This window comes from Vanacampus margaritifer, chromosome 12, assembly GCF_051991255.1.
Source record: "Vanacampus margaritifer isolate UIUO_Vmar chromosome 12, RoL_Vmar_1.0, whole genome shotgun sequence".
Classification (NCBI taxonomy): domain Eukaryota; kingdom Metazoa; phylum Chordata; class Actinopteri; order Syngnathiformes; family Syngnathidae; genus Vanacampus; species Vanacampus margaritifer.
Window position 1 is genome coordinate 1170793 of NC_135443.1, and position 20775 is coordinate 1191567.

General features: G+C 42.1%; 3 protein-coding genes across 6 annotated transcripts in view; 1 reads left to right on the forward strand and 2 right to left on the reverse strand.

Annotated features, from left to right (window-relative positions):
- Positions 1-4121, forward strand: part of LOC144061112 (LIM domain-binding protein 3-like) — a 24990-nt gene extending 20869 nt beyond the window's left edge. For all 3 annotated transcript variants that reach the window (XM_077581236.1, XM_077581235.1, XM_077581237.1), the window contains 4 exons: positions 1337-1517; positions 2446-2566; positions 2649-2764; positions 2885-4121. In XM_077581236.1, the coding sequence (XP_077437362.1) occupies positions 1337-1517; positions 2446-2566; positions 2649-2764; positions 2885-2974 (508 nt within the window). In that variant the 3' untranslated portion in view covers positions 2975-4121. The remainder of the gene's footprint in view (positions 1-1336; positions 1518-2445; positions 2567-2648; positions 2765-2884) is intronic.
- LOC144061111 (zinc finger MYM-type protein 1-like) lies at positions 3233-10707 on the reverse strand. Its single transcript, XM_077581234.1, has 5 exons — positions 10221-10707; positions 9498-9606; positions 6946-9094; positions 6326-6431; positions 3233-5461 (listed from the first exon to the last, which is right to left on the reverse strand). Exons 1-5 carry the CDS (start codon positions 10608-10610, stop codon positions 4931-4933), a joined length of 3285 nt encoding a protein of 1094 aa, XP_077437360.1. The 5' UTR covers positions 10611-10707; the 3' UTR covers positions 3233-4930.
- Positions 10708-11404: 697 nt separating this feature from the next.
- On the reverse strand, positions 11405-16972 carry LOC144061972 (uncharacterized). Of its 2 annotated transcripts, XM_077582938.1 has the most exons (6): positions 16778-16972; positions 14967-15008; positions 14322-14449; positions 13540-13566; positions 12098-12151; positions 11405-11849 (listed from the first exon to the last, which is right to left on the reverse strand). In XM_077582938.1, exons 1-5 carry the CDS (start codon positions 16896-16898, stop codon positions 12098-12100), a joined length of 372 nt encoding a protein of 123 aa, XP_077439064.1. In that variant the 5' UTR covers positions 16899-16972; the 3' UTR covers positions 11405-11849. The 2 variants fall into 2 exon arrangements, with proteins under 2 accessions (XP_077439064.1, XP_077439066.1); XM_077582940.1 differs by lacking the exon at positions 13540-13566.
- Between the last annotated feature and the right edge of the window lie 3803 nt (positions 16973-20775).

A 20775-nucleotide genomic window follows, 5' to 3' on the forward strand; every position in this document is an offset into this window, starting at 1 on the left:
GAAACTCAATTTACCACAAACAGTCAACCTTAGCCGTCAAACGAAAATTCACAAATAGTGATAAAACTGGCTTCCTCAAATATATCTAAGCGAAGTTTTGTCACTCGTTATTGTCTAAAAAAAACCAAAAATCATCTTGCGGCGACATCATGCTGTACGGCTCCTGCAGGGTCGAGAAGAGGTGGCGTTAGATGACGCTCCTGTGTCCAAATCAGTTCAAAGATTTGCTCTCAAATCAATGATTGGTTCAAATAACACACCACGTGACCACTGGAAAAAAAAATACATATATATGTAAATGTCCATATTTGGACGTATGTTGCCACCCATCAGCAACAATATACACGTTTCCTTCATTTTCTCAAATAATGAATTAACTACAGTGTTAAAGTACTAATAAGTACGTAAAAATGAGACTTGATTGTTTGATCAATATGTCATTATCTATATTACAGATAAATGATTTGAAATACTTTGAATAATTCATCTCTTAATGACCTTGTATTCATTTTAAAACAGGGATGTGATTTTTCCGCTAATTCGCGGAATTCCGCTTTTTTTATCTCCCCCCCCCCCCAAAAAAAAAAATCTGATTTTTTTTTTTATTTATTTTTTTTAGTAGTTCATTGTGTATGCACATGACTCCGACAGATAACATCTTCTGCTATAACAAAGACATTTGTGGTATGCTCTAATATGAGTTACTTTTCATTTGGTCATGATACAATTATTTGTTCATGAAATTTGAACTCTTCAACATTATTTATGTGTTAACTTAGTAATCACATTAGTTAGATATGATGATATTCTCAGTGATAGTTTTTAAAAGCAAAGGCAGTCCAATGTTTTTGAATGTGACTGATTTTGAGTTGACTAAAACTGCCATTTTATATGGGATAGTTCAATATACATTGAAAATTGATGCTGTTGTTTTGTCTATTTCTTTGTCATGTGAGTGCATTGAAAGTACTTAAAACTGGACCTAGCTGGGCGCCAGCGGCCCCCAGACCCCCGGCTAAATTTTCAGATAATTTCGCTTTGGTCAAATCACATCCCTGTTAAAAGCACAGCTATTGAAGAAGTCCATATGTATGTTGCCTTTGCAACCTTAAAAATATGAATTACTACTTTCCTATTTGCCACATGACATCTTTTTTGGCACAGCCATACACAGATACCCTCATTTTTGAGATACATACTTTAGTTTAACCACCAACTTCCACCACTGCCATAAGCCATCACCGCCTTTCTCTGCATCATCTCGGGAGGTTTACCAACCTGCGTTCTGCGGCCTGCCAGAGTCGGCAAATGACGCGCGCGAATGTGCCGGTCGCAGGGGTCCGTTCCTGGTGGCGCTGGGCCGATCGTGGCACCCCGAGGAGTTCAACTGCCACTACTGCAACATGTCGCTGGCCGACGTCAGCTTCGTGGAGGAGCAGAACAGCGTTTACTGCGAGAACTGCTACGAGGAGTTCTTCGCCCCCACCTGCGCGCGCTGCAGCACCAAGGTCATGGGGGTAAGGCGGCAAAAACGCAAGACAGGCCTTCAACTTCTACGTGGCAACACCAGCACTTCGGCCAAAAAATATCTGCAGACTCTTAAATTACTTTTTTACTTGCTGATTGGCAAAATCCTGATTGTGTAAATCCTAAACTAAACACAAAATGTTCAGCGTTATTTTTTATTTTACACAACTGAAATATGCACAAACTGCCCTGCGTTATTAAAAACACTTGAAAGTAATCACAGACGGTCCTAAATTATTAAACTCCCTTGGACTAAACAAAACATGAACATGATTAAAATTTCTTGATGATAAAAAAAAACCCTGTTTGTAAACATTTGCAACCTTGAATGAACCCTGGTGAAAAATTGACATTTGCTACCTTCGCAAACACTCGCAAGCCTTTGTCGCTCAGTGCAGGCTTTTACATGAATAGAACACGTAGATAACACTACGCTATTTCAGACACATAAAGTAAGCAGATTGTCCTACCCTATTTGAGACCACTGAACTAAACACGGATGAGGGCTGCTCGATTAGGAAGAAAATATTCATCAGGATTAGAATGATCATTTATTTTTTTACATAAAAAAAATATATATTAAGACAAAGTTATTTGAAACACTATAATTATTCCAGTTGCTTTTGGAGCAGACAAAATTTATTAAATTAGTTTTTGTTTTTTTTTATTAAAAAAAAGTTGCAAATGTATAAATAAATAAAAAACTCAAAATTGGGTAGTAGTAGCATTTATTTTATTTTTATCTTTTTTTTTATGATTATGCTGATTTTGTAATTGTCGAGTGTAATAATTGAAATTGTAATTGAATTTGGATTAATTGCACAGCCCTAGCACGGATTGTCCCAAATGACGTCGAAATGGCACATGACATAGTTTGGCTTGTTGTTGTTGTTCAATTGTTGTTGTGCTGCGTGGCAGGAAGTGATGCACGCGCTGAGGCAGACGTGGCACACCACCTGCTTCGTGTGCGCCGCCTGCGGCAAACCCTTCGGGAACAGCCTCTTCCACATGGAGGACGGGGAGCCGTACTGCGAGAAAGGTGCGTCGCCCGCGCGCGATTGTGGACCTCAGTGACCTCATTGGTGTCATTAACAACGCTGCTCGTCGTCCTCCGCCGTCAGATTACGTGGCGCTCTTCAGCACCAAGTGTCACGGCTGTGACTTCCCGGTGGAAGCCGGGGATAAATTCATCGAGGCTCTCGGCCACACCTGGCACGACACCTGCTTCGTGTGTGCGGTGAGAAACACTCGCCGTTTGCTCCAAATGGGGTTGGTTGAAGAAACGGTTGCATGACTAACGTTTGTCATTTGTTGCCGCCGGTGTAAATGCACGTTGACTTTGTTGATGTTGTTTCAGGTGTGCCACGTGAACCTGGAAGGGCAACCCTTCTACTCCAAGAAAGACAAACCTCTGTGCAAGAAGCACGCTCACGCCATCAATGTGTAACCCTAGCGGCCGCATACACGCACACACATCTGCCCATCATCACTTTTGCACGTGTGCAAAAAAAAAACAAAAAAAATGCTCATCACTTTGCTTTCAGGAGATTTTGACAAGATTTTTTTTTATGTGACAGCTTCACTTACACAAACACACACGATTAGCATTTAACATGAGTTAAAGTCATGAAGAAATTGAAAATCAATTGATTACATTTTTTTCCATGACATCTTTTAATTGATAAGAAAAATGTCAGTGCAGCGGTTTTTCCTTGTTGTTGTGCTCAGACTCTCCTACACTATCTCCGACCTCTGAACTCGACACAGATTGCCCTAAACAAAATCCCTGATCGTCGTCTTGGATCTTTACATACACCGCAACTTACCATATCCAGTGCGACCTTTTAATTATTACAGATCCCTCAACTTGCCAGTCTGTCCTACACTGTTGCAGACACCTGAACTAAGCACGGAGCATCTCATTGTTGTTGTTGCCATGTCAGCTGCCCATCCGCGCGTCGCCGTTATTTTCCTGCAGTTTTTTTCTTTTGGAACGTGTGCTATTTATTTTTCTAGCGTCACTCTTTCATTTGGTGCTCATCATGATTCACGATTGATTTCACTTAATTTGAGTTTTATGGGATTTTTTTCTTCCCTAAAGCATCCAGCAGTGTTTCTTGGAGTGGCGTTTGTTTTTGTGATTATTTTTGAGTGGCTACGATGAGGCTGGACGAGAACGTTTTTGTGTTTTTGCGCTTGTAGAGAAAATGCAAGGACACCAGCAGCAGCTGAATGAATTGAAGATGGATGTACTTTTGCTGCTTCGAATACTGAACGGAGGTCCCCTTGCGAGGTGGAGAATACGAAAAGCGTGCAAATGTTCCTTTAGTGCCTTAAACACACCGCGTGACTGGCGCGTTCAGTTGCACGTCCACTTTTTCCGAGCATTTTCTATCCACGTGAATGTGCGCGCATGCCCTTTGTTTGTCGCCTCACTTTTTTTTGCATTTGTGCCGCCGCCTGAAGGAAAGAAAGAAGAATGCGAGCGAGAAAGGCTGAAGCGAAGCCAGAGGATCATCTCAGCTGGGATGATTTCTCACGTCAAGAATTGTTTCTGCTGCAAGTGGAATAAAGTCAAACATTTGCTGCAAGCATCATGTCTGGTGAAATATTTCATTTCCATTTCTTTTCCTGCAGTAAAATTAAGTTCTTCGCAGAGAATAAAGAATGTCTGAGCATCGTTTCCACTTTGTACGCATTTATAATTCTGCCTATGCACTTCGTGAGCCCATTTGTGTTGTTTTGTATTGTTTGTTAGCTGAAAAGTCTGTTTCTGAGGTAAAGTTGTTATTGGAGGTGTCATTCTCTTTGTCTTCTTTAGTTTGACACTTAACTTCAACTGGGATTGGCATGAAACAGCTTGAAGTCTCTTTTTGTGGAGAATTGTTTGTAACTGCTGCTTGTTGTGAGGTGAGTGAGTGACGCACGCACACACAAAAACAGATTGCGGGGCAGGCAGGTTTTAAATGTGATTTGTCATCAATGTTTTTGAAATGATAGCACAATTTGTACATTTTGTATTTCCTCCCGGTTCCGCGTCACTGGGACAAACTTATTTCTACACGGAGCGCTGTGCGAGTCTGCAGTAACGTCGCTGCCAACCTTCGAGGTAGACATTTTTTCTCAAACCTTTTATGGAAATGAAATGATTCAATATACACTTTGTAAGTATGCTTAAAACGTAAGACGTGTTACTGTTGACAGAACGTGAGCGAGTGTTTGGGTCACTCACGACCCAAATGACAAACTGGCTCAATAAATAAAACAAACATTTTTCTCTGGCAGAACTTTGTGAAAACAGTGGCAGCCGCTAGAAATTTCACAAAACGCCAAAACAGAACAACAAACAGAAAGTCATTTACAACGCCAGTGTTTTTATACAACATTACAGGTATGTCGTACGCTACTTCAAGTACCTGAATTGGTGCCTCCTGTCCTTGAGAGAAGTAAACTTGTCAATGACTCTTTGGTTAAAGTCCGGGATGCTTTTGATCAGATTCGTCTCCAGGGCCAACATGGCCGACGCATTGAGTCCATCCTGCGGCACGACGTTCCCGAGGAAGGTCTTGATGTCGTTCAGCGTGGAGAAGCAGCGGTCCGATTCGGTGGTGGTCATGGGAGTGGTGACGAGGATCTTGAGAAGGGTCGCCGTCTCCGACAAGACGTCGTGGAGGTCGTTGCTCACGAGGAGCCGGTAGAGAGCCACGGCGCTCTGGCAGCTCTCGTACTCGTCGTGCTCGTAGATGAGCGCCAGCTCGGCTTTCAGCTTGCTCCCGTCGAGCTGCGGGTACGCCTCCACCGTGGACGTCAGCGCCGCTTCGGGGAAGTGGAGGCGGTAGCGCTGGTAGCGCTCCGCCTGCAGCAGGCTGGCGCCGATCAGGTGCGCGGTGAAGGCAAATCGCTCTTTGGCGTGATCCAAGATGGCGTCGCAAACCTTCAACGTCAGTCAGCACGTTATTTAATATACTGGAGAAAAAAACATTTCATTGATGGAAGCACGTGTTCGTTTAATAGCCACAATGCAAACTAACGTGACTTCGTGACAGGTACGTCTACGAATATCACTTGTACTATCAGGCAAAAGTTAAAAAAAAAAAAAAATGTCAAAAGCTGAAACCTGATCTGCTGCCGTCAGGATGAATTCTTGTCAAAATATAATATGGTCAATTTCATTTTTCTTAACACATCAATAGTAACAAAAAAAAAAACGATTTGAATTGGAAAATTTGTTTTCATTTATAAGATGTGAGTGCATTGAATCATAACACTTTTAAAAAAATAATTGAGACATTTCCAATAAAACGTTTTAATACGCGTCTTTGAAGGAAATGCACATTTACAGTGCAGAGCACGTATTGAGATACGGAAGGAAAAAAAAAAAAGTATTGAGATACGTATCGAATTGTCTTGAAGAAATGCGAACATCGAAGCGATGCTATTGGCCTGTTATTTTGTTTTAACAATCAAGCCATCTAAATTGATGAATCATATTTGTTTTAATTACATTTATTTTTGAAAATGGTTCACATTTCAAATTGACAGTGCAGAATATGCACAAAGGTAAACTGATTATGGAAGAAGAACATTTAGTGTTAAGAGAATGAAATTCAGAGGATATAGTCATTCATAAGTTCAAAAAATAATCGATTAAGTTGTCCATTAATTGTACCTCTATTTGAATGAGATTGCATGAATTTTTTCTTTTTTTTTATCTAGGGCCGGTTCTAAGTTAGCATGCAAGTGAATTGTTCACAATACGGCATTAATCTGTTTAAAAGCGTCCCAGCTCGCATCTCACCTCGACAGCGACGCTGTTCAGGTCACCCGAGCCGAGGATGCGACGTTTCTTGGCCAGTGCCGGAGCGCAGTAATTGTGTTCATCGCACACACTCGGGAGCGAATCTCTAAACACGAGCACAGGAGGAAAAAGCACAAGCTCAATGATGTCACTTTGGCAATTTCAACTTTTTGAGGCGTGAAAATGGCTGAAAGTCCGAAAAGCACCGACAGCTTTATTCGCCAGGTGCTCAAATAAGGAACTTATTCTAGCTTCTTTAAAATGTCTTAGCATGAATTTACCTGATGGTAGGCCTGTGCAATTCATCGAAATTCAATGACAATTATTTCATCCACAATTACAAAATCAGCATAATTGTAAAAACAAAGATTAATACTCATTTTTGAGTTGTTTACATTTATAATTGCACTTTTTTAAATTTTAAAACAACTAATTTAATCAATTATTTCATCCAAAAGGAACTTACATAATTATCCTGTTTCAAAGAATTGCATTTGTTTTAATCTTTTTTTATTTGTTTTTAAACATTTTCTTGTACTCGTTTGAATAATCGTGATTTCAATTATTGCCAAAATAACCACGATTATGATTTTTTTTTTCCATAATCAAGCATCCCTTACCTGATGGCTTCTATGTTGCGGGCAAACTTGTGCATGACCCCCTGAATGAAGACGGCGTCAATGCACTTCTTGTGGAGCTGTCTGGAGAGAAGGTCCACGTGAGGCAAGATGACATGGAAGAGTTTGAGGAAGAAGTCGAAGCGGTCGTCCTCCAGCAGCCTCAAACACGCTGCGGCTTCCCTCACAGTGTTGGGATCAAACTCTCTGGAGGTCCTGATGCTTTTGAAACACCGGAGCAGGTCTTGTCTGTACTCCAAAACGATATCCACCGGCTGATTGTGGAAGTCCCACCTCAGCGCGCTCGCGCCCGGCAGTCTGTAGGCCACCACTTTGTCAAGCGCGGCCATTCTCTTCTGTGACCTTGAGAAAAAGCTGGAAAACTGGGACAACTCCGAGAAGAAGGTCCTCACTGCCGCCACACGGGAAGACACTTGCTGGATGATGTCGCCGAGTTGATGAGCGTAGCTGTGGACGTAATGCGCGTTGGCGTACACGTCCCGGACCTTCTTGTGCGCGCCGGCCGCCGCCGCGTTCAGGATGCTGGCGCCGTCGTACGATTGGGAAACGAGCTTTTCCTTCAGGTCGGCAGGGAGAACGGATTCCAAGCGAGCCAGCAGCGCCGCGGCGGCGGAATCGGCCGTGGCGTTTTGGAGAGGCATGAACTCAAAGAACCTCTCGCGGACCTCGTGGGATCCGTCAATGTAGCGCAACACCAACGCCGCGAGACGCCGGTTGGAAAGGTCGGCGGTTTCGGCCACCTGGATGGAGACGAAGTCCGCCCTCCTCGCGTCTGCCACGATGCACTCGCGCAAAACTTGTAGCATGCAGTCCAGGAGTTCCACTTGGAAGGTCTTGGATGTTCCCTGAAACACGGCGGTATTCTTCAGGTACTTGTGCAGAACCGCATCCAGGATTGCTCCAAAATTCACCAACGCTCGAAAAATGTCCGGATTTTCCCAGCTTCCGCTTTCATCGCGCAGAGCGAATTCAAAGGCGTCGCAGGACTTGACGCTGTCGATCATTTGTGAGAGCAGTTTGCGCTTCTCGTCCACTTCCTGGTTGTGTTTACAAACGGCTCTCTTGTAACTTTCATCCAGCTGGCGCGCGATGCTGACTTTTCCCAGCATGGCGAGTCGCGTTGCGTTTTCCAGGTGGACGGCGGATTGCTCGTGCTGTTCGGCTTTGTCGGAAAAGTGCTTCAGATCGCTCACGCCCGTCTTGCTCCACGATTGGTCGGATTCCGTCCTTTGGAAAAGGAGGCACGGGAAGCAGAAGAAGGCTCGGGTCTCGCTGCATGTGGTCAGCCAGGTTCTGGAAAAACTGCGCTTGTGTTGTTGACTTCCTCCGTCAACAATTTCGGGCCGACGAGGTCCGCACTCTTTCACGGCGAGCTGCTGCTCCAAAGTTCTCTTCTTAAAAGGCGTCATCAACAGTGACTTGACGGAATGGTCCAAGTGGCAGTTCTGTGAAAGCGCGTTTTCACTACCGTGAACCTTCATCAACTCATAAAGTTGTTGTGCTTTTTCTTTTATGATCTCAAGGTTAAGCGGTGCCAGTTTCTGCCTCTGGTCTTCAATCCACGCACTCAGATTTGTTTCCATCTCCTCCACCAACTTTGCATTTTTGGTGCTAATTATTGTCACCTGTATGGGCAGGGAACTTTCAAAATGATCCTTAATCTTCACGTAATCTGCACTAATGGAAAACCCGTTTGCTCGGCACAAGCTGCTACTCGTGGCGCCGCCGGTTTCCACCGAGATTTGGACTTGGGGCGTGGATGCGGCGCCGCTTTGGGCACCTTCTGCTTGGTCATCTTCCAGCTTGAGGATGAGGGCCATGGGCCACTCGGCGGGCTCCGCTTCCTGCACTTCCACTTCAATGTGAGGCGACTCTGGCGCCGCTTCCTGCTGGATTTGAGGGAGCTCTGGAGCGGCTCTGACTTCAACGTAAAGGGGCTCCAGTTCCTCCTCTTGTTTGATGCGAGGGGGTTCCGTGGCCGCTTCCTGGTGGATGCAGGTGGGCTGCGGCTCCTCTTCCTGTTTGATGTGTTGGGGCTCTTGCACCACTTGCGTTGTCACGTGAGGGGGCTTCGGCGTGTGAGGGGACTTTGATGCCTCAGAATGAAGATTTTGTTGATCTGATTGTGAGTCTGCAGGACACGAGAAGACAATACATATGGTTTACTTAAGTCAAGCTTTGCTTTAGGGCTGCAACCAACAATTATTTAAATGATCGATTTATCAGCCATTCTTTTCAACGAAATGATGAATAGGATTTTCATAAAAACATTTTTCTATTCATCAATTTCCATCCTTTATTCAAAAGCATAATGTTATTTCAAACTGAAAGTGCAGAAAATGCACAAAAGTTTACAAACAAATGTGAAAAATAGCTTCTTCTCTTTTTTTTACTTTACAGGGTAGTCAGAAAAGTTACATTTCATACGACGACATGCTCATCATGCCGTACATTTTTGATGGTTAGAAATATTTGGAATTGATGTAAGCAAGATTTGATTATGTGAAAAGGTCCTTTCGTTTGCTTCAACGTACTCGGACAATAAAGATGGTTCAAGTTCAGATTCGGAGTCTGATCAGCTGCAGGACACTTGGCGGGATTTCTTGCCACTGAGATGCTTGGTGTCAGCAACTCTTCCAAGAACTGCAAACAAAGAAAAAAGGGGGATATAATAATCACTTCTATTTTAACATTGTTTGTCCTTGTGTGAAGTATTAAATGTGTTTGTACTTGTTAGGGCGGAACTAATAAATGAGGCAGATTCAAATGAAATTTTCAACCCAGCTAGTCTAGAACAACATGTGATAGCGAGCACTGTTCTTGAGCAGCAAAAGGTCACCGGGGGTCATCCAGTGGCTCCACAGAGTTGCCATTCAGTGTATTTTCATTGACGGTGAACCTGTGGTGAGATGTTACGTAGACTTACGCAGTTCTGAAAAATAATGTCTGCACTAGCAACATGCACGGGAGGCAATGGATTGTAACCTAGCTTCATTATTATTAATAGTAGTAGTAGTAGTATATTGTCTTTATTACTTATGACATGTAAAAAAGATACAACTATCTAGGCTAAGTGTGCTAGTAAAGCTTTGTTTTTTCATTTTCTTTCCTTAAAAGACCAACAGAAAAAGAAAAGAGAGCAAAAAGTCCACTTGTTCATACTGGAGCCTCTAACAGGCGTGTTCACTGTTCATTTTGGACTACAACCATGACTAGTTAGCGAAATGCTAGTGTTGTTGATTGTGTTTTCCCCAAACCTCTCTCCTAAGTTTGGCCTCTTTCCTCCTGGATCTTGCATTCATGATCGGTTGCAGTAGGTTGATGCCTCCCGGTGTCCTGCTGGATGACGTTTCACCCTCGGCTGGGCCAACTCCCACTCGCGGCTTGTTAAACACACTCGGCACGGCGTCTGGCTTTAATCGGAGCCGCTCGGTGTGCCCCATCTCAAACTGCAACAGATTTTCGTAATCCTCGTGCGTGAAATGTTCACTGCAAACTCGGGCTCGTTTGTCCTTTACGCGGAGTCGACCACACTTGTCGAGCCATCGCCTGTGTAAATACGCGTTCTTTGGAAACATGTGCCAGTGAGCACCCCGCGGGTTATTCCGCGAAGAAACCTTGCAAAATTTCGCCATGCAATTGACCATTATTTCTTTACTCTGTGACTCCTCTACAACAGCAAACGTCTGCCAAACAAACGCTTCCGGGCGAGCGTGCACGCAGATCACGTCACTACTTCGTCGTCGTCTTCTATGTTTTGGCTGTTGGCAAATAACTTGTGGTGCACTACCGCCACCTTCTGAAATGGAGTGTGTGTCTGGATCACGTCACTTCATAAGGGCCATGAGCCAAGGACGCCCCAAGCTGGCACACAATTATTTCATATATCTATTTTAATTGAAATATTGCTGCCAAATTTGTATAATCCTGTACGAGTGTTTATTTTCAATGTTCAATAAAGTGTTGAAAAACCAGCGCGCATCAAACGTCACTTCCGGCAATCGTTCGAAAAATGTCACTATAAAAGAGAAACAAATCAAGATAGGAATGTTTTATTTAAAAAAAAAAAAAACGTTACTGCACCTTCCAGATAGGCTATTCTAATCAAATCATATGTACTAATTAAGCCATTAATGTTAGGGTTTGGTGAGTTTTTACAAACAATGAACCCGCACTTCCGTTTTTTTCCCGGGTTCTTCGTAAACTACAAAGTGCCGTACATGGAGTGAAAACCAGTCATGAAATAAAGACACAAGAAAGGTAAAGCAAAAACTACACACAACACACAGACGTATTTAAGCTGACTTGCGGTGAGCTCGCATTTCAAAAGCATATGATACCCTGCTTCCGACTTCCTATTAAGCTAACTTTTTGAAGTAGTGTAATTTTTGGTACATAATTTGGAACACAGGACTGAGAATTCCGAATAAAGACAGCACAGGACGTTAAAGGTATCTTTATTACATTTGTTTATAAAAGAGCGTAGCACTGAAGCTCAGTTAATATCAGCGACACAAACTGCAGATACGTTTTTGTGTGTGTTGTGATCAATTAATGGCTGTGTGTGTGTGTGATTAATTAATGGTTGTGTGTGTGTTGTGATTAATTAATGGTTTTGTGTCTGTGTTTGTGTTTCTTGGCAAAGCGACATGCACGGCAAAAGGCATCGGATGTGTTTCTGACTTCCAGCCCTGTGAGTGGACGCTTGAGGCAGCACAGTTGCGCCTGAGTGACGTCACTCTACACACACCGACCAATCAGCTGAGAGCTGTGTAATGCAGAGGAAGTGTAGCCAAGACAACACGAGGGAAAGGCGGGGATTGGTCTTCTTTCTCCTCATTGGACGAGCTTAAACAGGAAGTAAGTGCTGACAGCTGAGCGTGACACTAAAAAAAAGTAAAAGAAAAAAAAAGTTAAATATGACTATGGAATTTACAAAACTAGTGCATAAATTGTTCGCCTAATTCGCTGTGTAATTGCATAAATCATGTAATGTTTTCTGAAATCGAGAACCAATCATTAAGAAAAAAAAACCATTACGTTTTGTTTTAATTGCAATGGTGACAGTTCAAATGGCTTTTGCAATGACACATATAAGCTAATGAAATGTAAAACTCTGCATTTGCTTCCTCACCTATTGAGCATTTTTTTCGGTCTGTTCTCCATCTTCTGTTTTTGGAGCGTCGGTCTGTGGGAGAAAGAGAGCACACCGGTCACATGACCGCTGCCATCTTGATCCACCTACGATTACTGCAGTTTCATAACCACGGTTCACCCAAAACAAAGCAACTCTTTGTCATTTGTTTCTGCACTCTAAATGACGGTGACATAACTTTTCCTGTTGCTAGTATCGGGAGTTATAAAAAAAAAAAGTTTCACAATTTAGCATCTCTTTAATATACTATACTTCCTTAAGATTTTGTATCTATGGAACAAAATCTCAAGGACAAGTTTGTCTTTGAAGGACTTACAGAAATGGCCCAAACACTTGTAAACAGAAGCTCAACACGACTAACCAAAATAAAAGTCTTAGACTCTTAAGAATCTATTCATGATTGACATGTCTAACAAATTTCAAGCTGCTAAGTGAAATTAGCTTTTGGTCTAGAATTTTTTTTTTTAATGCTTAAGATTCCATTTGCATAATTGGGTCATTTTGAAGTGCGTCGGTCAAATTCCCAAAGACAAGTTTGCAATTTAAGGGTCCTTGGGAGCGGCCATTTCAAACAAAATTGCAGACTTCCTGTGTCTTTTTGGGTATGGCTTTATGAGACTTTTTTGTGGGTTTAGTCAAAGAGGCCTACCAAATTTCCTCTACCTGAATCAAGCTGGTTCTGGGGACCGAATTTAAAAAAACAACAAAAAAAAAAACAGGGGTTGCTACTGAACCTACGGTATTTTTATATCACACTCAAAACCTCTATGGAAAAACAAATATTTTATATGAATTTTTATTTTTATCCACTCGGAGTCACCATCATTGTAGCATGAGTGTGTCGTTTTGTAAAGCAGGGCCTGGTGAGTGACGTGGGTGTCAGCGAATGGCAGTAAATTGGGAATGATGGTGCCGCAAGCAGGACCATATTCAAAATATTATTCAAGTCTTTGGGGAAGTGAAGATGACATGGGGGAAAAGATGAAGTCAGTTGGAGGAAAAAGTTGATTAGTCGTGGTTAGAAGCAGATTCACAACATCATGTCACGTGCTGCAAACTTTTCAGAAAATTTTGAAAGCAAAAGTTAAATACACATGCCAATGGCAACGGTTAAAATAAAATGTGGTATCATCGGCATGACAAACATCAGCTGGGTTTTAGTACATTTGATGAGATTTAGCATTTTTTTGAGTCAGTTCGTTTTTAAAATAAACTTCACTATATGCTTATATTAGCAGCCATGTTCCTATGTACAGTACTATGAAATTCTTTTCAGATTTTTTCTTCTTTCACCAAATCATTACTTGCAAGTAGTACAACTAATGCCGTTATAAGCAGCAGCGGCAGAATTTGCGAGATGTGAGAGAGTCATGCCATGCAACCTGTCAGTCATTCATCAAGCCATCCAACCAATCAGGCACCTCTTCGGTCGCTGGTACCGCCTCTTCCTGTTTCCATCCAGTCCATAAACAAACAGAAACAAAAGCAAACCATTTTTGTACGGGAGAAAGGACAGACGTTATTGACAACTCTTCCTGGGTCCCACGTTTGAGGAAATAAACATGAAAAAGACGGTATTATTCATATAATAGTCTGTATTAATAGTTTAAAATGTAAATAGACCACAAACTATGATCGCATTGACATTTTCCTTCAAATGAAATGGCTTATGCAAGATTTGATTTTGAAAAAAATTTAGATTCTCAATCAAGATGTATCAATATACTTCTTTGACACCAATAATGATATTGTATTTTTTGCATTGAATTTGTGACTAGCGAACCACATGCACACTGGGGCTCACTAAAATGGGTTGAACCACATAGTTGAGTTTTTTGCATTTTTCAGCACGATGAACGCGTCCCGTGACCTTTTTCGTACCACCGACCGCTTTCACGTAAAGACATATTTGGACGAAACCATATAGAGGCAAATAAAACCAAAGGATTACTGGTATGGATCTTATTTCACTGTTGCCTTGTTGGCTGAGAGTCCAATGACGAAAGCCGACAGGCAAGTTGAAAGTCTTCTGTAAATTGTCCCACAAGACGGCTGAAAACACGTGATGAGCGGCGCAGCAACGTCAAGTCGAGTCATCACTTTAACCCCGAGTTCACTCTGGTGAAATAATAATTCTGCTTTTCTTTGTTTAAAAAAAAAAAAAAAAGATGGGCATAAAGTGCAAACAGATGTCATCGCTCACCACAGTGATGAATCCGGTGGATAAGGCGGCGTTCTCCACGCTGTCCACTGTGGCTTGGGCCACCTCGTTGGCGCCGGTAACGGCGGCGTCGGACACGATGTTGGCCTGCTCTGTTGTCTTCTGAGACACTGCAAGGACACGTGGACGTCAAAATGTCAAAGGCTGTGTTCACAATCACTCCCGAGACACGATATCGTGCTCTTTGTGCTGAGCTGGCCGTTTTGTTTAACTATATCCGCTATAGTGGCCTTAAGTCGGCGACTGAAATCCAACCATTAAATGCCACTGACGAATATATTCGTCAATTCCATTTTTCAATGGGTAGTTGTGGAAGAGGGTCTCACCCAGCTTGTCTGTGGAATTCAAGTTTGTAGACACCTGCAATGACTAATAGATCCCTGTAGATGGCAACGTTTGGATTTAAAATCAGCACATCTTTTGAGATAAAGATTAGGGAGTGAATCTCGGCTTGTCATGTCACTTATGAGGGTGAGAATTTGAGAAATGCTAACACAAGTCGGACATGTTTAGCCACTGGAGCACGGTATGCATATGCATGCTGTAAGCAAGAGGTCAGAGAAGGTGTGTCATGTTTGCAGGAAAAGATGGTGAGCACCAAGCAAAAAAAAGATTCCGTTTTCGTACCTGTATTGACGCCGGTCACCACACCCTCCATCGTCTTGTTTCCTGCAAAGAACACGTTAAGGGCATGATGAGCGCGCATGTGTGGAATTTAGGACGGCTTCATAAACCGCATGTCTAGACGCTTTCAGAGTTGGCTTCAAGTCAATGAATTATTCAAGATGTAACCGGATTACTTCACCACTCGTGACCGTTAGAAAAGAATGATGACATGAAAACAGAAAAGCGTAATGAAATGGGCAATATAGGAATGAATTTGAGCAAAATGATCTGTCAGTAAAGCAAGTATATCATTGAATCAAACTGAGCGTATCTGTTTCTAATATGTTATATTTGATATAATATATTAAAATAATAATAACAATTCATATATTACATTTTGTACTGAAATGCATATTTAAATAATCCACACTTCAACAGCAAAGTGTATGAAGAAAACTCCATCTGTAATGCCCAGATTTTAAACCAGGAAATACAGTTGAGGGAACAAACAGCTGCTTTGTGTGTGTGTGTGTGTGTGTGTGTGTGTGTGTGTGTGTGTGTGTGTCTGCTCTCTGATGTTTTGAGTCCATCCAGCCGACATCACAGAGTCATTGTTCTTCTTTGTGTCCCACTCGTCACGCGCTACACTGTTCTCCCATTTACGTCCTTTGGGTGGCGCCGGAGAGAAATAGTGACAGTTTTTCCATTCTTTTCAGATGAGGAGCAGCAGGACATTACGGTGAAGAAGAAAGACTGCAAGGCGAGTGATAAACGTCAAAGTTTCAATTTGCGTTTTACGCTTGAATTCGGAGTAAATTAAGTCATCCAGTCAGTCAGCAGTGCAGGTGGGCAAATATGCTATGACATCACTTCCTGTCAACCTGAACGTGTGTTGAAATACGCACAGGTGCAATGGCGTGGCTTGTAGAAGGAGAATGAGAAGGCATTCCGTGTGTTACCCTGACACAAAGAGTGATCGGCGCGGAATTGACGCCCACACAAAAATATTTGTACATTGCGATATAAGATAGCTACTTCTGGTGTTCACGCCTTGGCCACTGGGGGGCGGTATAATACAGAGATACAGGTGATGGAGTAGAAATATATGCCTGTGGGTGTTGCTTATTATCTATCGACTATGCATGTGTTGCTCCACTGCTTGCCTTCTAATAGCATTGCTTGAAGCACTGCCACATGAATGCTATCCATTAGCCCATCTATGGTGTTTCCCATCATGTGTTAGCATGAAGCTAGTTGACTTAAAGGCAAAGTCATGGTGGTTTTAAATACACACGTCATTTTTTGTTGTTTTATGATTAGTTTGACAGTAAACTGGGAAATGGCAATGAACTAGAAGTGTAATAATGAATTGATTAATCGACAATCAATGACCATGGTCATCAATAAAAAACATTTAGATACTTATTTAATTTTTAAAGTGTCCAACTCCTCGGAATTGATCGCACAGTTATTGTCTGCCTGGCATTTGTGCATCGCAACAACCCGAAGAGCCAATCTAGCCTGGGCCACACCCAGAGCGCCGCCTGGACTTCCTTTCCAACGCACCCCCCCCCCCCATCCTCCTCCTCCCGTCCTGTCCTGAACCTTCCACCACGTATGACCCTGCGTCTCTGTCGTTTGCATTTTAATTTTTAAAATAGCACTTCTCGCTCCCTCCTGGGCTTCACCAACGGACGGCAAATTCATTCCACTTTGGGGAAGCTCAATCTTCTCTGATCTCAACATCACATGAAATATTTCCAGATTTGTTTTTTCCTTTGAAACAAGGTGCACTTGTGTCATCATCGTGAAGTTGGCCTTTCCCAACTCACCGACATACATGACCCCCTCCTTGGTCTTGGCGGCGGCCTCCTCCACGCCGGCTTTGGTCTTTTCCGCGGCGGCCACCACGCCGTCCTTAGCGATGGAGAAGCCCTTCTTCAGAACGTCCATGATGCCTCGCTGCTGCTGCTGCTGCTGCTTGTGCTGCCTCGACTGTCCCGTCCTCGTCTGCTCTGCTCTTCCTGCTAATGGAGGAGAGGGAGGGAGGGGGGGGAGGGGGGGAGGCCGAGCGGGGCGATGCCAACAAGGGAGGGGAGGGTGGACAGGGAGAGAGAGAGAGAGAGAGTAGTGGTGCAGAGGAGGGAGGAACATTGGTGGCAAATTGGTGGAAAAAGAAACAGAAAATGTGGAAAAAGAAAGAAGCTTTTACACTCTTTTACACTCTCCGCTTTGCTTTCACCAGTAATTAGTTTCAAAGTTCATTTCAAACAAAAACTCCCATTTGTTCACAAAGCATCAAAAGCGACAAAACTGGCAGAGGATGCGACCACGCCCCCTCGGGGCAAAGGAGGCCTTCTATTGGCTGAAATTTAACTGCATGATCCTCACTTGACTGCTTCTTCTTTCTTTTTTTTTAAAGAAAAAAAATCATAAACTAGTCACAAATCTTGAAATGACAGCGCACAGAACTGCAATGCATCGCGCTGCGAGGGCTCTACCAACTTTTCAACATCGTCGTGAGTGTCCTTGGTAATCATATTGATAGATGAGGACGTCAATCAAAAGGGAACGTGATCTTGTATTGCATCAAATGATGTGGTGCAAGTGGACCTAATATTGCAGATAATTAAGTAAGATCCAAAAGATGGAACAAGTGAAGCATTCAAATCAACTTTTGGACGTACATTGTAGACACGAGTGTAGAAAACTACAAAAATGGCCACCAGGTCATTCTTGCATCTATAGAAATTAGGTATGGGTGACTATCAGTACCAGGTAGTAGTATCAACCTTATTTTAAAGTATCGAGTACTTATAGCGACTGCTGATACAAACCGATCGAGAAAGTCTTCCTCACCAGTAGTTGGCGCTATACTGCAGCAGTTAGACACATCCATGTATCATCACCTGCATCCCAAAGAAATCTTTCTTCACATTTTGTAATTGTGTCAAATGAAATATTGAATATCAAAAGCACTAGAAATATCAGTACTCGTATTGGTCTCAAACATCTCAAGTACAAATGATAATCCATCTGCATATAGCTTAAGAACAGGCAAGAACTACTAAAATGGCCACCAAGGATGCGCATATGAGGACGGGAGGAGAAGGAAGTTGTCCCCCAGACCGGAACCCGAGTGTGACTCAGCAAGTTGAGTCGGCCTGCGATTGGCTGCTCTATTTTTAGCTGCCGCCTCCTCCTCCTCCCATCATCATCATCATCATCATCATCATGGCCGCTTTGGCTGGGGTTACCGTGGCGATGAGAGCTGCAGTGATCAATGCGGGCCAATTGGGGTGCGGCGTGAATCGGTCAATAGGCAGCAACTTAACAAAGCAATGAAAATTGTCAGATGAGTGCAACTTTACACTGTTTCTAAGATGGCTTGGAGGACCTTCAAGTCAATAATGCATGTTGCCCATCTTCTTGTGATTGGCTTGACTCAAATTCCCGTGCCAAAGTAGCAGCCCTGGAATTCTCCCAAAATGGCCGACTTAGTTTGGTTTCAGGAATGGATCATTAGAAGTCTTTTTTTCCGCTCTTCTTCCGATAGACACACTCAGCAAATTTGCTGTTAAATGTCGAAAGTGGTGACGTTTTGTCATGCAGAGCTGTTGTATGGGAGGTGTACCTAATGAAGTGTCCCCTGAGTTTTTGGCTGTCGTGAGGGTTTGCTGAAAGGTGTCACAATTGTAACAATGTGGAGTTGCGGCGCCAACATTAAGCCAGTGACAAATTTGACACGCTTTCATCCACGGGGACAACAAGCACTTCATCACGTGGTTGCGTGTATAGTGTGTGTGTGTGTGTGTGTGTGTGTTTGTGTGTGTGTGTGGCTCTCAATCATCTTTACGAGGAATGCACCTCCTGCCTGTTAATTGGCGTCGCGCGTCTTTGCAACATTTTTTGTTTTAATCAGCACCAGAACGCTCCTGAACTCTTTTTGACACCGTTTGCACTGACAATTGAATGTTTTTTTTTTTATATATATAGTCAATCTGACATGAGACCTTCATATTCATTTGGTGAGTAGCTAAAATTACATTCTTGTTTTTAGCATAGTAATAACATTTTCCACAAGAAATCTGAATTATTTCTATACTCAGTTTAAATAAGAACAGCTGATTTTATTATTTAAAAAAAAGAATGCATGAAGTCAAAGTTTTTACATTAAGGGAATGATTAATCATATGGAGGGGAAAAAAAATCTATCATATACATTTTCTGCAAAAAATATCAAATTCATCAAAAATTAAATTTTAAAATCTTTTCTTAAAGGAAGAAAAAAAGATTCAATTAAAGTACTTCCAAATATATTTATTTAATTTAAAAATAAGAATTGATTGGTCAAACTATTGTCAATTAATTTTCAAAGAAATGAAAAATAGAATGAAAAAAAATTCCCAATCCTGTCATAATGGCTGAATATTTATTAGAATAATAAAAAAAAAAAAAAATACAATTAACAATTTTAAAAAACAGATTTAGTCAAACTAGATAAACAAGACAAGCATTCAAACTGGAACACTCAATAATGCGACCCGTCTCAAAAGTGGAGCAGATGTCAGAAGAAGAGAAAGGACTCGTCTGCCCATTAGAATGTTTGCGTGTTGAGGCTGGTCGCCATGACGACAGCCTCCTTTGTGCCACCAAGGAGGTGAAAAGGCAACAAGCGCATTTGCTCTTTTCTCACCACCAGTCAACCACTGAGAAGCACACTAAGCACACATTCAAACCTTCTGAATGAAAAATGATTTTGTTGTTGTTGACTTTTAAAAAGTCTACACACCCCTGTTCAAATGTCAGGTTGTGTTTGTGATATCAAACAATGAAACAACGATAATTGCAAAACCTTTTTCACCATTATTGTGACCTTGAATTCATGAAATAATGTTAACGTTTTAGAGAGGGAAATAAAAAGAAGCAACTTAGATCATGTGGTTGCACAAGTGTGCACCCCCTCCTAATCGGGGATGTGGCTGTGTTCTAAATAGAACAAGCACATTTCAACATCATGTGAAATGTAAGTCAACATACACCTGCCGTCCTGCCACCATTTCCAGAGCCTCCGATTAAACTTTAAATGAAGTTCAGATGTTCTAGTAGGCTTTTCTTGACATTTGCTTTAGTACTAAGTTACTTCACCTCTTCAAATAAAAGTAATTTTTATTTTTTATAATTCAGCTATTCATTTTAGAGATACAGCAAATGTTGGGAAAAGTTGGAAATTATTCATCTTAGTTTCACAAATAGCTTGAATTTGTGTAGACTTATTATATCCACTGTATATGTACGAGAAGTAAAAATTTTCAACTTTTATTTAGCTTATTATTCATTATTATGGATTCTATTTTCTTGACTTTCTGTTCAGGCTGAGGTTTGACAGAGTCATGTTGGAAATATACTTCAGGATCAGTAATAGATGAGGGGGGCGGGGACTTTATTTGTAAGATAAATTTACACCACTAATGTGATGATAATCCCCAATTCTTTTGGAACGGAATCTACCACTAACAGTAAAATTTAATAACAGTACGTATTTGTGTTAAGCTATTTACAGGCGTGTACATGTAAATAAAAGGTCTGATAATGGTGATTATCTAGCTTCACAACATCTCCCTCTTGTGGACAAAGGTGTAACTGCAGCACGACGTGGTCCATAAATCAGAACTTGAACTGGCCTGGGAAATGGACAGGCCGGGTTTTGTGAGGTTCAGGTTCCTATTTATGGAATGTAACACTTTGTAGTGTCCTTGCACCGCTCCAACATCATCCACTAGTCAAGAGACTGAAGATGCCAATCACTATAGCCATGGGATATAATCTT

Coding starts and splice junctions, on each gene's coding strand:
- LOC144061111 (XM_077581234.1), bottom strand. CDS start 10,610: ATGGTCAATTGCATGGCGAAATTTTGCAAGGTTTCTTCGCGGAATAAC. Junction 9,095..9,497: donor GAACCATCTTTATTGTCCGA/GTACGTTGAAGC, acceptor CGTGTCCTGCAG/ACTCACAATCAGATCAACAA. Junction 6,432..6,945: donor CGCAACATAGAAGCCATCAG/GTAAGGGATGCT, acceptor GCTCGTGTTTAG/AGATTCGCTCCCGAGTGTGT.
- LOC144061972 (XM_077582938.1), bottom strand. CDS start 16,898: ATGGACGTTCTGAAGAAGGGCTTCTCCATCGCTAAGGACGGCGTGGTG. Junction 14,450..14,966: donor GGTGACCGGCGTCAATACAG/GTACGAAAACGG, acceptor GTGTCCTTGCAG/TGTCTCAGAAGACAACAGAG. Junction 13,567..14,321: donor CCACCGGATTCATCACTGTG/GTGAGCGATGAC, acceptor GGATGGAAACAG/GAAGAGGCGGTACCAGCGAC.